Source organism: Bicyclus anynana, chromosome 6, assembly GCF_947172395.1.
Source record: "Bicyclus anynana chromosome 6, ilBicAnyn1.1, whole genome shotgun sequence".
Classification (NCBI taxonomy): Eukaryota; Metazoa; Arthropoda; class Insecta; order Lepidoptera; family Nymphalidae; genus Bicyclus; species Bicyclus anynana.
This window is the reverse complement of record NC_069088.1, coordinates 14,785,204-14,802,115: the sequence shown is the minus strand read 5'-3', so window position 1 is coordinate 14,802,115 and position 16,912 is coordinate 14,785,204. Positions and strand designations below refer to the sequence as shown.

Genomic DNA, 16,912 nt, shown 5'->3' with positions numbered 1-16,912 from the left:
GAAAACGATTACAACAATGATACATCGATTTTATAGCAACAGTTAGATCATTGATTTTTGATCTTTGCCAAAGGGGTCACGGTTAGCGAGGCAGGTCCTGTTATTAATGGTCGAAGGTTTTACCCGCCAAGAGATGGATAGAAATCAAAGAGTAAATTAATATAATGGGAATAGAAATACATGACAAGATGGCGGCACTTTTGATTAGTTCTGATTTTGGCTACGCACAACAGCTTATCCTGCGCGCACTCTATTTATTATTTCCTTTAACAACACAGCAGACAGGTCTTATCCTCCCGGACAAATATCCAGGTGAGGGTACGGAGTCACAAAGTTATAAGACTGTGGTCTTAATCTTGTTTATAGAAGCAATCATGAAGCAATACTGTGATGAGAATAGGATCTTCATATTAGGCTTTTATTCTGTGATCGTCTCTTAGATCTTTAGTCAGTGATGCTGAGTTTGAGTTGGTCTCATGGTCTGTGGCTTATAAAAAAAAAATATACAGAAAGAAAAACTAAGCGAGCAAGGACCGGTGTCGCTCAGTTTTTGTAATTTGTAATTGTATTTGTATTAAAATGAGCAATATATTTAAGCTAAAGCTAACTGCTCTTGGTCACCCTAACCCAGACGGCTTTAATTGTGAAGGTATGGAATATAACACGAAGAATAGCTTCAAATCTCTCTTTAGAATATAAGCAACCCTTGTGGTAACTGAACAGCTTTACTAGCAATTTTTAATGAATTTATACAACACACAAATGAAGGATTTGCACACTAATATTTTACCCCTTTGTTTCGATATTTACGCAATAAAAATATTCAATGTCTTCCTCCTAGATCTATTTCTATATACATATATCATTAAACGGTGTATCGGATTAAGCTTGAAAGACAATTATTTTCCCATTTATATTTAAGTAAAGAGAGACTATAAAATTTTTCGTGAAAAAACCTCTTCAATTAAATAATTAATCTCTGTTATTATTCATTTATGGCAGTTTATTATGTTATTATATATTTAGGCAGACTACCTTTTACTTTAGTCGTCGTCATCAACCCATATTCGGCTCACTGCTGAGCTCGAGTCTCCTCTCAGAATGAGAGGGGTTAGGCCAGTAGTCCACCACGCTGGCCCAAGGCGGATTGGCAGACTTCACACATGCAGAGAACTAAGATAATTCTCTGGTATGTAGGTTACCTCACGATGTTTTCCTTCACCGATTGAGACACATGATATTTAATTTCTTAAAATGCACACAACTGAAAAGTTGGAGGTGCATGCCCCGGACCGGATTCGAACCCACACCCTCCGGAATCGGAGGCAGAGGTCATATCCACTGGGCTATCACAGCTCTTTTATTTGCTAAACAAATACTTAATACAATATACAATATATAATAATAATAATATATAGTAATAATATTTTACTTTAGTAATCAATCAATATTTACTTTATTATTGTAGATGAGAAAGAGTACAGAAGTGTAGTACTTTGGCTGGAAGATCAAAAAATCAGACATTATAAAATAGAAGAGCGAGAGGGCTTGAGAAACATTGATAGCGAGCAGTGGAAGAAGGCATATAATACCTATCAAACTGATTTAGTAAGTCCTGTGGTACAAGGAACCCCCAATGAGCAACTAAATTGGCTTCTGTGCTATGCAGTCAGATTAGAGTATGCTGATAATGGTATGTTATTAACCCACTATACATAAATCCTTTCTTCCACTGTCTTGTCTGTGGAAAGGAGCTTTAACGAGAAGCTGTGGAGCTTCTCTGTATTAAGATATCAGAACTTAATAATTAACAGATTGATCCTAATCTTTCCATGTGTTAATCATTGATGTAGACTGGGTCTTGTGTGATTAAATAGGAAACATTAACTTTACAATATGCAATATCAGTAATTTGCAATATAATATGGTTACCTATAATATTATACTTTAAATCTTAGAGGAATATGCGTAATAACATGAAAAAAATGCATTTTTCATTTCAGTAACTAAATATAAGAATGCAAAAGTTGAAGAACCTAAAAAGGCTGCACCTAATGTTGTGTCCTCAAATCCTTTGGACAATCTAGATTGTAAGTATCAGTTGCCATTGCATGTTTTAAGTAGCTTAGGTTTTTCTTTTTTTTTTTAAATGTGATCAAAATTTCCCTACCTAGGAGTGGATATGATGATAGATTTTATTAAGGCAGTTATCTTCTGTGGTTGCAAAAATTTGTTTAGCAAATCTTTAAGATCCAATACTACTGAACCAGTTTTAAACTGCATATTCCTGTAGGATCAAAAATTTTGTGGGTGAAACTGCAGGATCCACTAGAATGTATCTATAATGAATGAATGTAGAATAATATTGTCTGTGCTAATTATGCATGTTTTTCAGTCAGCAGTCCAGCATTCAAAGCAGGAGTCGAAAGGATTTGTGCAATTGCAGGTGTGGGACCCCATGTAGACCCCAAATTTCAGCTGGCTGCTGTTGCTAAGATATTGAAATCAGCCCCACATCCTGATCATCCTAAAAGTGAAGTTAACATGGTCCACCAGCCAACAGATGTACAAAAACTGCTCTTTATACAAGATCTGAGAGACCTTCAAACAAAAATCAATGAAGCTTTAGTCGCTGTGCAATGTGTCACGGCAGATCCACGCACTGATACCACATTGGGCCGTGTTGGTAGATAAGTCGACCAACATTGGCCAGAAATGGCTTAAACCGATTATGTAATATGTTGTATGTACTAAACACAGAAATATCTACTGTTTAAATTTTATTGTTGTACACTAATAACAACAATGTGAAATAGATATTTTAATTGTATTTTGAATTCAACCCAATGAAAATTAAGTTCCCTGATATACTTTTGAAAATAATATGCATATATGCATCAGAAAAATATAATACTTTATCCACCTTTGCTTATTTTGATGATCAATTGATTTTGATTTGTGTACATACAACATTTTTTGTTTCACTTTATTTTATGATGGTTTGATTAATGATTCTTTTCTCTTGAAAATTTTCAATTAAAATGATATTGGTAACCAATATTTTCTAAACATTCTCTGTATTTATAGAATTATATTTCATAAACATTAATAAATAATTTATAACAATTGTGAACACTTTGTTTCATTTATTTCTTCTTTCTAAATACAACAAGAAATGCAGCATTACAAGGTTACAATTAATATGCATGTTATACATATTTATAATATATAAATATATTTGACACTTTCTAACCAATTAGTAACATAGTTAACAAATGTTAATCTTTATTACAATTTCAAAAAAGAAAAGAAAACAATAGTACCAGATAATTTAAAATAAAAACTAAATAAAATTAATTCTATAACTACTAAAACAGCCTAGTTACAGAGTACTGAAAAGTATTTAATTTTAGGTATTACCCAAAATTACATCTTTTGGGTCAATAATACTTGATTAAATTAGTTCACTTAGCACTTGCATCTAAAATATATATGCAGAATATTTTTATACTCTGCACATACTGAAGACAAAAGAATAAATCCAGATGATGGAATACTGATTTTTCATCCTTTATCTTTAATTGTGGAATAAATAGACTGGTTGTTATTGTCAAGACAATTACTAAATGATTCCAAAATATAATTTCAGTACATTGTATCTTACTGTATGTAAGGCTAATTTATAATTATGGTTGTAGGTTTATTGCATGCCACCACCCTTCTCTAGCATTTGGGCAAATCTATTTGTTATTAATAAAGAGACATCAATGAATCGCTCCACACAGTTGGAAATGCAGGTTTCAGTTCTAGAATCTAGCTTTGCACCAGGTTTGTCGACACATTTGTCCCAGCAGAAGTCATTGAACTCATGAATCTGAAATTATATAACTTTATTAATTAATGACAATATTTATAGATTACTAAAAAAAATATATAACATTATTGAGAAAGCTGTAGATCTATAGTTAAGACTAGACTACAAAAGAAATTTCATCATAATATGGGTAATAACAACATCTTTCATCATCATTCACTTCATGAAAAACATATTACAATAGTAATACTGTGATGCCCAATATACGTCAGTTGTATAAAAGGAAACCTATTTTTAATGTAAATATAATTACTTGAGCATGAAATTGTGCTTTTTGCTTTTCTACCAAGAGGAAATCCTGCAGTTCAGAATCCCCTGCCTTGCCACTTGTTGAAAAGTCCGGTAGGTCGGTCATCTTTTATATTCAATCAGAATTATTCAATAAGTCAAAATTTTCCAATATTACAAGTTTTAACTAAAAAACTTTGTTTCAAAATGTTACTTTTATTTTAGTTTTACTTTTAGGTTATAACACAGATCAAAGAATATAATAATTATCACAGACACAGACTACAAATGAAGATAAGTATTACTCCAAGGAGAGAAAGGTATCAATTATCATTCACTCATTATTCTAGGATTCATGGTTTCTTTTTTTTAAACGTCGTGTCGTCGCCTCATCTTACGATTACAATCTCTAGCCTTTTTGAGCTTGTAATTAATAATTTCTCGATCTCGAACTCTGATTCTCGAGTAACGCGTCTGCTTTATTAAAGGCTTTTTAATACTAAAGTAGTCCGAACAAGGCCATAAAGGCCGTACAAACTACTTTAGTATTTTGGGCGGTAAATCCAAAAATTGTTCGTACCCGTCTAAAATACTAAAGTAGTCCGAACTAGGCATAATCGCCGTCCGTGAGTTCGAATCACGAATCAGAGTTCAAACTTCAGGTTCAGGGGCGCTAATATGCGACCACGAGAAGAGAAACAGACAAAATATCTTCCAATAGCGGCGGCATTGTCCTAGTCCAGCTCTTTCATTCCAACGCAATGAAGGAGATAGAGGTTTCACCTGTTGGACCTCAATTGGTTTCTATATCTCTTCACTAGATTATCTCGTTGGTAGCATGTTAGCGCCTGTGGTGCTAACATGCGATCAAGTGGCGAGAAACAGACAAAATATAGTGCAATGGCGGCAGAATTGTCCTAGTCCATCTCTTTCGTTCCAACGCAATGGAGATAGCAGTTTTACCGGTTGGACCTTCATTGGTTGAAATTTGTCTATTTCTCTTCACGAGATAATCTCATTGGTCGCTGAAACTGTCTCTCGGAGATTATATTTATTTGACGTCCATGTTTATATTTTATATTCCAAATATAGTCTTTAGATAGGTAGTAGTTTAATCCAGACTAGATTACGTATACATTTATTATTATAAAAAAATGTGTAGGTATTTGTTCACATTATAATTCGTATTTATTTATAAAATTCAACATTGTATCGCTCAATATCTTCCGTTTGTCTTCAGCAAATATGTAATTACAAGCGCTAAGACTAAGTCTGGCGAGTTTTGATTGTTCAATTCCAAATGTTTCAGCACATATTCGATACTCCTGGGAAAGCGATGTCGCAAATACTCCTTTATCATCAGTCTGAAAATTTAATCAAATTAATACCTTTCCGACAAAACTATTTTCTTCGATTCATAAAAAAAGGAGGAATTATACACCCTCGGAAACCTGTGTCTTTTTTTCTATATTGTGTATAACTATATATTTTGTCATAAAAAAAAGAAACAGTCCGCAACCTGTTCAGGAGGACTGTTTCGATTTTTATCCGACTACAAAATTTTTTTTTTTAATGTTTGTTACCTCATAACTTCGTAATTTCTTAACCAATATTGAAATTTCTTTTTGTTTGAAAGAGTAAGTATACTTCCAGATTGATCCCATTTAATTTTTATGAAAATCGGTTCAGTAATATTGTGTTAAAATAAAAATAACGAATTTGCCCGTACTGTGGCGCTATGCTAGGACACAAAAACTGAAAAATAAAATCTTTTTAACAAAAAAATTTAACAGACTTAAAAATCACAAAAATAAACTAAAAATCGAAAAATAACATAGTTTTTGCTACTTTCTGATCACTTTAAAGGCGGTGCCAAAACAGTGATGCATTAACTAAAGCCTGATCATAAAGTTTTAGGATTCATAGACAGTTATTTCCCGTGGTTCTTTCAGAAACGGCTTTAATTAATACGTCACTGGGTTGGCACCGCCTTCAAAGTGATCAGAAGGTTGCACAAATTATGGTATTATTTTTCGCTCTTTAGTTTATTTTTGTGATTTGAAATCGGTTCAATTTTATTAGTTTAAAAAAATATTTTGATAGGAAGTGAGTATTTATGTACCTAGGTAAAATACTCACACATATTACAACAGGCACTTTTGCATTGTACAACTCCTTAAAGTGATGCGAATTATAGTCTTGTGTTGATTTTGTATTCACATTACTTGTTAAACATATTTCTGCAATAGAATAATAAAAAAATGCAACATAATCTTTTGTTTTCCCTATTATAATTATTTTTACCTAGCTGTGAAACCACATGTATAACTTTTATATGTCACATGAGAAAACTAGTGTGTTTTAGACCACACAACTGAAGTTAGTTTTTTACTTCTCTCTCTCTCAACATTTGTTTGCCTTGCCCGATCAAACTTTTCAGGTTACTCCCCAAGTCAAGCATGTGTAAAGAAGTTTAATTTAAAAAACAGATGCATATTAGCAGTTTAAAATAATAAATAATGTATGAGTAGATATATCCAATATAATATGAATTAAAGAATTTTAGCAGACTCAGGAGTGGATTACAAAAATAAGAAAACCAATGTTGAACAAAGGCTCTGATTTGTTAGGACAATAGACTAGAATACCCTAGAATGGCAGAGAATGACCTTGAGCGGAGTTACAAACGAACGTCACAAGCATACTGAATTCGTTCCCGCCAACTGATCGCTACCCCTCTCTAACTCCCGACTCTTTACGTAAACAAGTCGCGCCACCTAACGTCGGCACGAGCCAACACGCGATCGAGCGACGTCATATCCGTCTCAGACTACTATTTCCTACAGAATACATACCAACAGGTATTTGTGATTTGCATAGTAGTTCCCATGTAGCATCATTACCACCAAACAGTGGATGTATACAGACTCCATGGCCAATTCGATCAGGCTTAAAATTCAACATTTCAATTACTTCCTGTTGATTACATATTTCCCCACAATGTAATGTAACCTGAACAATATTAAAAAGTTAATACTTTTATTGTAAATAAAAATACATACTAATAGTAAAAAAGATTTTTAACCACTCTGTACTGTAATTTACATAATACTGTAATGTTAAAGATGGATTTTGAAAATGCAACTATGAAAGAGGATGAATGTTTGTATCATAAAATTCTTCATTGTTGATCATCATGTCATAAGCATCATTTAATTATTTGTTAACAAAAAAAAAATAAGAAAGTGCGACAGACTCAGTGTCAAACTGGTACAATACAGAGCAGTATATTGAAAAAAAGTTATACTTTCAATCCAGCTTTTCTTGCTCTATCTAATGCAGGCAAAAAATTTTGGAACTTTCCAACTGCAGGATTACCACTTAATTCAATGCCAACCACTGTATCTGGATATTTGGTGTGATATTCTATTGCGACATCTGCAATTATATTGGCATCTTCATGAGTGCTGCTTCTATTTATTGATATTATAAGACAGGATATGATTGTCATGTCTGCAGTTTCCTTCCTGTAATTTATACAATTTTCATATTTTTATGGTTTTTATTCATCAAAGGTTTATTTTGAATGATAGGTAGACTATAATTCATACTTGTATACTCAGAATTTAAATTATTGTTGAGTGTTATTCATATTAATTGATTATGAAACACAGCTAAAACTCACATGATATAAGGTTGGAGCATATTGCGGCACAATCCAAATGATAAGTTTTAGCCGTGTTTCATAATCAATTAACTTGTATACTCAGATTAAAGATTGTATATTATAGTAATTAATATGAAAGTTGCACAGATAGATGACAAAAGGCTCATTTTAAGGTAGCCATTAGCCTACTTCAAAATACTAATTGTAATTATTAATTATTCATAAATTAAGGCCTTGTCTTCAGGCAAGAAAGTAGTCAGTTACAAATGTCTTAATATTAAAAGAAAATATAACAAGTTTAATTTAATAATTGATATATTACCTCATAGTTTGAACAATGGTTTCCACATATTCACTCATTGTCATATGAGGTGTTGTTCGAGGAGTGCTGCGTAGTTCAATGTAACAACATCCATCATCCTCAAACTCTTTAATTGTTAATGCTGTAGCCATTGAGAGAGTTTTTTTAGTGCTTGTAAGTGCATGTGCTATATTAAAGACTTGGAAACAGCTGTGAAAATAGTTTTTTTAAAATTTTCATTGACTCAAATGCCCTAAAGAACATGGTGAGTCACCTTAAGCCAACCGCCAATTGGACCAGCTTAATGGATCTATTCTATCTTAATATCTATCTATCTTTTGAAAAATTAAAAAAATTAAATATCACATGTCTCAAAAGGTGAAGAAAAAACATTGTGAGGAAACCTGCATATCAGAGAATTTTCTTAATTCTCTGTGTGTGTAAAGTATGCCAATCCGTTTGCATTGGCATTAGGTTAGCGTGGTGGACTACTGGCCTAATCCCTCTCATTCTGAGAGGAAACTCGAGCTCAGCAGTGAACCGAATATGGGTTGATAATGATGATGATGATGATGAATGGGTCTAAGCTCCATATCCTTTCTTTCTACAATATAGGCTTGTAGTTAAATTAGGCTGATGATGATATGCCATTTTTTAAACAAAACTTTATATTATATTGCTCTATATTTTACATGACTCTTAAACATGCAATGAAACATTACAATGAACCAACGATCATAAAGGAAAAAACTCTAAAATTATCATACAGTTGTGTTTACTTTAAAACTTACTCTGACAAGTTTCTTGTATCACCTGCACCTATTTGGAATTCGTCCAAGAAAACATTGGATTTATCTGCCATCCCATTATCAGCTAGATATCGTTGTAGCTCGAGCATTGTGAAGCGACTTAATGAGCCATTTAAATGGGCATGAAGCTCCTGGCAGGAAGACTAGACTTTAAAATTACATGTTGTTTACATAGTTCATTATAGTTAATAATAGTTTTCTAAATTTTTCTTACCAATTTTGGCAGTTGACGGCAAAATGTATCGATATTCATTATAATTACTTCTGAATACGTTTAATACTGTAGGAAAAATGTATTTACAAAACAATTATGAAAATTTAAATTTAAATTAAAGGTTGTTTTGTTTACTGTTTACCTTCATTTAATCTGTGCCTTCATTTCCATTTGTCGTCCCCGCTGTGCACAGAATATATTTAGAACAACAAAAACAAACCAAAGAGTAAATTAATATTCCTGGCAACAAACACAGACGTTGTAGAAAATCCGGTCCATACGTAACAGCACGTAGTGAATTTTCTCTGCGTCACAGATTTATATCAAGGTGATGGTAAGCCATAGGCCAACTTTTTTTCTATGCATTGGCAAGTTATGCTTCTTGGCTACACGAAAAATTCTCAATGTGATGTGGTGGTTCTTGTCCACAGAGTGCAATAAATGACTGTCAAAAACCACCACGACCACGTCAATGTCAATGAATATAGCAAAGTTGTCACTTGTGGAACGATAACGATATCATTTGTTTTGCTTTTGTGATCATGGACCTATGTGTGATAAGTGATAACGATAAGTAAGTAAGAGCAAGTCAGAGTTTATGTGCCTACAGCCTAAAGTGGTTATCAACAAAATTCGACATAAAGTAGTTAATTTAATAACAAATAATGCACTACTAAACAATAAAATACTATTTATTTTTATGAATATGTAAGTGTCGGAAAGGTACATGGAAAACACACATGGTGACCTACGGACGGTCCACTATAAAACCTAGCAAGTGAGACTTTATTTAAAAAAGAGAAGTCTAGAAAATATAAAAATGGCAAAACTATATGTATTATTATCTCTTAGTTTATCTATATTAGCTATTAGCGAACAAAAAACTCCAATAGTCATAACAACCTGGAATTTCGTCAATTCCACAATTACCGGTAAGAATACTAAACTATTTTTGTATTGCAGTAGAACAAGTGATATCTTTTATTAGAAGCCGGTTCTTTTTTAATTACACAGATATGTTAATGCATTATGATTGATTACATATAAAATTTATTGTTCATACCTACCTATAGAATAATATTGTTAAAAACTGTATAATAAAACTTACTAAAGTATAGTAAAAATGCAAAAGTTGTAATGTTTTTTTTATGCAAAAAATACTGGATAGATTTTGATACTAGTTCAATTTGGTTAAGAAATATTTCATTATAGTTTTAATTGTGATCATAATAATCTTTCTGCATATTCATCATAGCCAGTACTGATGGTATTAGTCTCCTATATTGTGTAGCTGTGGGCTAGCGTAATTGCAATATATTTATTATTTATTATTACAGCTTGGAATGTCCTGAAGCAAGGAGGTTATTCTCTTGATGCAATTGAAAAAGGAACATCAATTTGTGAAGAGCAGCAGTGTGATGGAACTGTAGGTTATGGGGGAAGCCCTGATGAAGATGGCGAAACTACACTTGATGCCCTTATAATGGATGGGTGAGTTTGTTATTTCAGCTCAGTCAGACGTGGAGAACTGTTTTAGAATGCAGTAGCAATATTTAAACTTAAAATTAACACATTAGCACTGTGTCATATCAGGGAGATAATCATGACTGTCAGCTGCAGCAGAAAAAGCTAAAACTGGTAAGTGGCACAAGTATGCCTCTCTGACTGAGTTACATCACGTCATCAACCCATATTCGGCTCACTGCTGAGCTCGAGTCTCCTCTCAAAATGAGAGGGGTTAGGCCAATAGTCCACCACGCTGGCCCAATGCGGATTGGCAGACTTCACACACGCAGAGAATTGAGATAATTCTCTCGTATGCAGGTTTCCTCACGATGTTTTCCTTCACCGATTGAGACACGTGATATTTAATTTCTTAAAATGCACACAACTGAAAAGTTGGAGGTGCATGCCCCGGACCGGATTCGAACCCACACCCTCCAAAATCGGAAGCAGAGGTCATATCCACTGGGCTATCACAGCTCTTACATGGCTGCATGGGCTGAGTTACATACTTGTACCTTTTGCTGTGGAGACCCTTGTGCTAAAAATTTCATAGAATTATTTTACAGCGGCAAGTAGCCTCAACTAGTGACAGAAGGGTTGGCTCATTTTTTGTGCAAAGGATCAGCCTGGCCACCATTCCACGTGATTTGTATAGTTATAAGGATAAGTTCACTTAAGTGCCTTATTGTATTCTTTCTCAATAAGAAAAAAATAATAATAAAAAATACTTACAAGGTTGTAAAATATTTTTTTTATTACAGGAGAACAATGAATGTGGGTGCAGTTGCAGCGCTAAGACGAGTAAAAAGTGCCGCCTCAGTAGCCAGGCGCGTATTGGAACACACAAAGCATTCCATACTGGTTGGGGAGTTAGCTACCAAGTTTGCTGTGCAAATGGGATTCCATGAGGAGACCTTGACAACTTCGATTTCTAAAAGGATGTGGCTCAAATGGTACTATAAGGATCACTGTCAACCAAACTTTTGGATGGTTTGTAGTGAATCTTGTAATTAAAATTTTATCTGTCTCTCTATTTGTTTGTTTTTTTAGGCCAATTTTATGCAGTTTTCTTGGTCATTTATGCTAAGGTGATATTCTATAGTTACTGACTGTTTTATAACTAATAATTTGATAAAAAAGAAGCTATTTCGATGCCTATGGATATTAAATGGGAGTTACAGTTTAATTGCTTTATTTTAATGTCAGTCAAAATTTACATAAAAATTTGCAGTAGCTTTTTCTGTATCTTCTAGCAATCTTATGTGTTAATTAATGTATTGATTTTTAGATTTTTATGCAGATTTGATGAATTAACCAAAATTTTTTTGAAAAGAATCATGAAACATTTCAATAATGTTAAAAATAATTATAAAAACATTTGAAGTTACGGCTCCTATAATAAAAAGTGTAGAAACTAGCTGTCTAGAACTCTAGATGGTACTCTTATAAAATAGGGTAACAGCAAATATTTATTTTCATGTTAATAATGTTATATACTGCACAGTTGCAGTTGAAGATCATGTGAAGATTTCCTTGACACAATTGAAACCTTTATCTCTTGATATATGGTACTTGAACCATAAGTTAATGCTTGATTGTCTAAAATAATCGATACAGTATCTTATCTGAAAAACATCAAATGAATCTCTAAGTGTAAATCACTCATTACAGACAGCTCAAGATGGTTTTGTTAGGATGTTCAGAACGCTTATGTTTAGCAGTGGATAAATCAACCCATTGAAGGCATTAATAATGCCACATTATTCTTATGATTAACTCAAAGGCCCTTCGTCTGATGTCCCTCTAGTTGAAAAGCCTGTGAGGTGGGTCTTTTGCCTAAATTTTGGGATTCTATATTCTAATGTGCAATCCTGCTTGGGGCAGTGGTAAGTACCCGCGGTTGATGCCAACCAGCAGCCTAAATTGGAAAGATTTCGTAAATTGAAGCGAGTTATGGATCAAACCCAAACACTCGAGAGGCAATGGAACTCACACAATGGCATCTAGCGTGTCTAATTTATCATTATCTAAAGTTTTAAACCTCGTGAAGCCTAACTGAAACATAAAAAAATATTAATAATTAACATTCTGCGATTCTTATTTAAATTGATGATTTTATTTTGTTTATAGAATGTTTCACCTGATCCGAGCAAATTTTGTGGACCATACCGAACTACAGATGATTTTACTCACAAGAATTATGACTGGCTTCCTTTGACAAAGATTGATAGATTCAACCACGACACAATTGGCATGGTCGCCATTGATAATAAGGGTGACATAGCAGCAGGTACATCAACAAATGGTGCCAAATTTAAAATACCTGGGTGAGTATTGTAGCGAATAATCATAAAAATGATCTATTATCATTGGCTTCTTACAATAATTGAGACTTTTTCTATCTTTTTAGAAGGGTCGGAGATTCTCCCATCCCAGGCTCGGGTGCTTATGCAGACAACACTGTAGGTGGCGCCACTGCTACCGGCGATGGTGACGTCATGCTCAGATTTTTACCCAGGTGAATATCTTTTTTATGCCCACGACATAAGTACTTCTATGTAGTACGGAGAGGTACATATAGATAAGAGGTACTCATAGTACGCGGGAGTTTGAGATGTTTCTACAAAACAATATCTCCAAACTACTAGTCTGATTTTGATAGAGTTTTAAGTTTTAAATGGCGCAAGTTAGGTGTTACGGCGAAAACTCACCAGGGGGCGCAGCAATAAGAAGTTTGTTTAAAACCAAACCAATATAAAAGTAAATTTAAAAATTTTTTTTAATAAAAAATTAATTTAAAATTTTGAAAAAAACCCTAGACAGAACTTGTTAAATGTATCACACTATTATATTAAAACAAATCGAAACGTGTGTGTTAGTGTGAAATTGTGTAACTATGTATGTTTGTTACGCAACTACTGAACCGATTTTCCTGAAATTTATATGATTATTTATAGATTTCTTTATATGCTACTTTATATTTTTCCATGATTCGTGGTTTCCCGAATTTAATATTAACGTAAATAACTTTTAGTTTTCTAGCCGTGGAAGAAATGCGTCGCGGCGCATCGCCCACGGAAGCCGCAAGGACAGCCATAAACCGGATAGCCACCCACTATCCCAACTTCATGGGCGCTGTGATAGCGATGAACATGGACGGTGCTTACGGCGCCGCCTGTCACGGCCTTGGCGATGTGCCATTCCCCTTCGTAGTGCAAGACATCTCCATGGATCAATATAAAATAGAAACAGTCAATTGTTCCTGGCCCTTAAATTGATTATTTTTAAAAATATATTGATGTGAAAGTATACATATTTATTATTCATTGAACTGTGGAAGATTTGAAGAGGCATCTAGTCTAATACATATACATACCTACAATTCTTTAATCTTTGTCTTTAAAAACAATGATTTCAAAGAAGGAACTAATTGTTTATTTAAAAATGTTTCTTAGTTCTTACGACGTTTTAGCCGAAACAATTTTAGGGTTACGTACCTTGAAAGCAAAAAAACAGGACCCTTTTAATATAGAGATCACTTTGTTGTCTGTCCGTGTGTCAAAACCCTTCCTTTATACCGGGAATGCGTGGAGGTACCAAGTTGAAGTGTATTTTTCTGTATACGGTCCCATGAAGCTCTGTAAAAATCAAACTTCTAAGTTTACGTAAAAATTTTTATTCTGCAAAAAGTCAAAAACGCATATTTCGACATTCAAAGGTACTTTACCATTTCCCGACGTCAATTTTGAATTGAATAATTTCCTAAACTATTTAGTGGCGGATTTACAAATTTGTCGCCAGTAGGCTATTGAGTTTTTGCAGCCCCTACTGAACTCTGAAATTAAATAAAAAATTAAATAGGTATCCTAGTTCGTAATCAATACAATTACCTTAAATTGTATCATTAAAATGGTAAGCTGTATTATTTTAGTAACACTGTAGAGGATGAACAGGTAACAGGACTAACGTCATAACGTTTTTTAAATTTTCCGGGCAATTTCAGTCTCTACTTTTATTGGCCAAACTCGAACACCGATTATATATAAAAAAACTCTGTGAACCGATTCCACAGATTAAAATATCGCTGGACATACATATAAAAAAACATACCTACGTACAGCCAGACGTAGTACTTCGTCTGAGATACGATATTACCTACAGTATCTTGTCATAACTTAAAAGACTTGAGTCCAGGCCGTTACATAAATAAATAAAAACACTATGTGTCATTCAATCATTCATTCATCAATCGATTTGAGCGTCACCATCCGGCGATTTTCGGCTTCGGCCATTTTGAATTTGACCGTCTCCTTAAGCTCACGGTTCAACGTAAGTTAATTTATTTTATACTTTTAAATTTCATAATTTATTTAAATTAAATTAAACCTAAATATCATGATCTTTTAGAACTTTAAATTGATTAAAACGTTTCTGTACGATTACCATTAAAATTTAATAACAGAAGTTTCAAGTCGTATCACGAGCACGTGGCTTATATCTAGGCAAAAGAATTTAATGATGAGAATTAATAACTATTTCATTCGTGGTATCTACTATAGTGTTTACACGGTGATGGCCTTAACGCGTCTGATTGTTTTTATCCAGTTTTTTCTGTATGAATGTATGTTGTCTGATGTCTCACATTGCTAACATTATGTTTCAGGATGGCGGACGCAGCTCCAGCCGGTGGCCGTGGCGGTTTTCGCGGTGGCTTTGGATCTCGTGGTGGCGACAGAGGCCGTGGCGGGCCACGTGGACGCGGCCGAGGTCGTGGTCGTGGCCGCGGACGCGGAAAGGAAGACCAAAAGGAGTGGGTGCCAGTGACCAAACTGGGACGCCTGGTGCGTGAAGGAAAGATCGACAAACTCGAGAGTATATACTTGTTCTCCCTGCCCATAAAAGAGTTCGAAATCATCGACTTCTTCCTTGGTGCATCATTGAACGATGAAGTATTGAAAATTATGCCAGTACAGAAGCAAACCAGAGCCGGTCAGCGTACACGTTTCAAGGCGTTTGTGGCCATTGGAGACAACAATGGTCACATTGGTCTCGGCGTCAAGTGCAGCAAAGAAGTCGCGACTGCAATTAGAGGTGCCATCATATTGGCCAAATTATCAGTCCTGCCTGTCCGAAGAGGTTACTGGGGTAACAAGATCGGAAAGCCCCATACTGTACCATGCAAGGTAATTATTAGTTACATCATATTGTATATTAAGATATTTTTCTTATTATAGTCCTTGCCTAACAGTAGTCTCTGAACACAAGGTGCTATGGCTGGACAGTATGGTTATAGCTGTGTAGTTAAGCATTTTGCTGTCTTCAGAGACAAGACAACTGTTCAGTGAGAACATCCAGTACTTTAATGATGAGAATTTAACAATCAATTCATTCGTGGTATCCTCTTGAGGCTTGTCCAATGAAGCTCTGTTGCGTCTGATTTTATTTACCTATTGTCTTTAAGTGCTGATGTTTTAATAACCTATATTAATACTGAATACTTTGTTCCCAGGTCACTGGCAAGTGTGGTTCCGTAACTGTAAGGCTGATCCCAGCTCCCCGTGGTACTGGAATTGTGTCGGCCCCAGTTCCTAAGAAGTTGCTCCAGATGGCTGGAGTACAGGATTGCTATACATCAGCGCGTGGTTCCACTGGCACTCTTGGAAACTTCGCTAAGGCTACTTATGCGGCTATTGCCAAGACCTACGCCTACCTAACTCCAGACTTGTGGAGAGACATCCCACTAACCAAGTCTCCATACTCTGAATTCAAAGTCTAAACATTAAATAAATGTTTGAATACTATTTAATTTTTTATTTTCTTAGTTTTATTTGCATATTTATTTTAGATTTATAGCTTGTAAATATAAATGTAATATGCATTTGTATATAAATTTAAAAGAATAATATTTGCTTGGTAAAAATGAGTAGGTAGATAACTTTCAAATCAGACAGTCATTTTAGCAATAGCCTTTTCTTTTTGTAAAACCATGACTAGTGAGTGCTACATAGGTACAAGTATTTTTGTGCTTTACTAAACTTGTTACTGAATTGAACCTCCCAAACGTTGCAGACAAAACAAAATTGCTTTTATTTTTATAGTACCAATTCAATTAGCTTGAAATAGTATTTTAATAATTGCTGTCAACATAGTTTATGAACCCATGATGAACTTTCAAATAACTATTAGAACCTACTGAAATTGATTTGTACCTAAATCCTGTAGCTTGAACTTACTGTCCAATAAGTGATTGCAGTGAGAAATTTTGATATAAATGTATGTATGAAAGGATTAAGAATATGTTAAGCGACTAGAG

General features: G+C 34.2%; 5 protein-coding genes across 8 annotated transcripts; 3 read left to right on the top strand and 2 right to left on the bottom strand.

Annotated features, from left to right (window-relative positions):
• The first annotated feature begins 489 nt into the window (after positions 1-489).
• LOC112055286 (RNA transcription, translation and transport factor protein) lies at positions 490-2,791 on the top strand. The gene is made up of 4 exons (XM_024095314.2): positions 490-649; positions 1,469-1,693; positions 2,004-2,090; positions 2,396-2,791. The coding sequence occupies exons 1-4, from the start codon at positions 580-582 to the stop codon at positions 2,692-2,694; spliced, it is 681 nt and encodes a 226-aa protein (XP_023951082.1). The 5' UTR covers positions 490-579; the 3' UTR covers positions 2,695-2,791.
• A 335-nt stretch (positions 2,792-3,126) lies between these two features.
• LOC112055287 (mitochondrial import inner membrane translocase subunit Tim8) lies at positions 3,127-4,381 on the bottom strand. The gene is made up of 2 exons (XM_024095316.2): positions 4,128-4,381; positions 3,127-3,874 (listed from the first exon to the last, which is right to left on the bottom strand). Exons 1-2 carry the CDS (start codon positions 4,227-4,229, stop codon positions 3,701-3,703), a joined length of 276 nt encoding a protein of 91 aa, XP_023951084.1. The 5' UTR covers positions 4,230-4,381; the 3' UTR covers positions 3,127-3,700.
• An 843-nt stretch (positions 4,382-5,224) lies between these two features.
• On the bottom strand, positions 5,225-9,419 carry LOC112055278 (adenosine deaminase-like protein). Of its 4 annotated transcripts, none has more exons than XM_024095304.2 (8): positions 9,236-9,417; positions 9,094-9,159; positions 8,862-9,010; positions 8,092-8,280; positions 7,410-7,629; positions 6,958-7,114; positions 6,242-6,342; positions 5,225-5,466 (listed from the first exon to the last, which is right to left on the bottom strand). In XM_024095304.2, the coding sequence occupies exons 2-8, from the start codon at positions 9,130-9,132 to the stop codon at positions 5,278-5,280; spliced, it is 1,044 nt and encodes a 347-aa protein (XP_023951072.2). In that variant the 5' UTR covers positions 9,133-9,159; positions 9,236-9,417; the 3' UTR covers positions 5,225-5,277. The 4 variants fall into 4 exon arrangements, with proteins under 4 accessions (XP_023951072.2, XP_052738110.1, XP_023951073.2 ...); XM_052882150.1 differs by having other exon boundaries at positions 9,253-9,417; XM_024095305.2 differs by having other exon boundaries at positions 8,862-9,022; positions 9,094-9,419.
• A 107-nt stretch (positions 9,420-9,526) lies between these two features.
• LOC112055277 (N(4)-(Beta-N-acetylglucosaminyl)-L-asparaginase) lies at positions 9,527-13,910 on the top strand. Its single transcript, XM_024095303.2, has 6 exons — positions 9,527-10,025; positions 10,431-10,584; positions 11,361-11,589; positions 12,730-12,926; positions 13,010-13,117; positions 13,634-13,910. Exons 1-6 carry the CDS (start codon positions 9,914-9,916, stop codon positions 13,875-13,877), a joined length of 1,044 nt encoding a protein of 347 aa, XP_023951071.2. The 5' UTR covers positions 9,527-9,913; the 3' UTR covers positions 13,878-13,910.
• Positions 13,911-14,790: 880 nt separating this feature from the next.
• On the top strand, positions 14,791-16,400 carry LOC112055280 (40S ribosomal protein S2). The gene is made up of 3 exons (XM_024095306.2): positions 14,791-14,928; positions 15,263-15,782; positions 16,109-16,400. Exons 2-3 carry the CDS (start codon positions 15,264-15,266, stop codon positions 16,373-16,375), a joined length of 786 nt encoding a protein of 261 aa, XP_023951074.1. The 5' UTR covers positions 14,791-14,928; position 15,263; the 3' UTR covers positions 16,376-16,400.
• Positions 16,401-16,912: the final 512 nt, after the last annotated feature.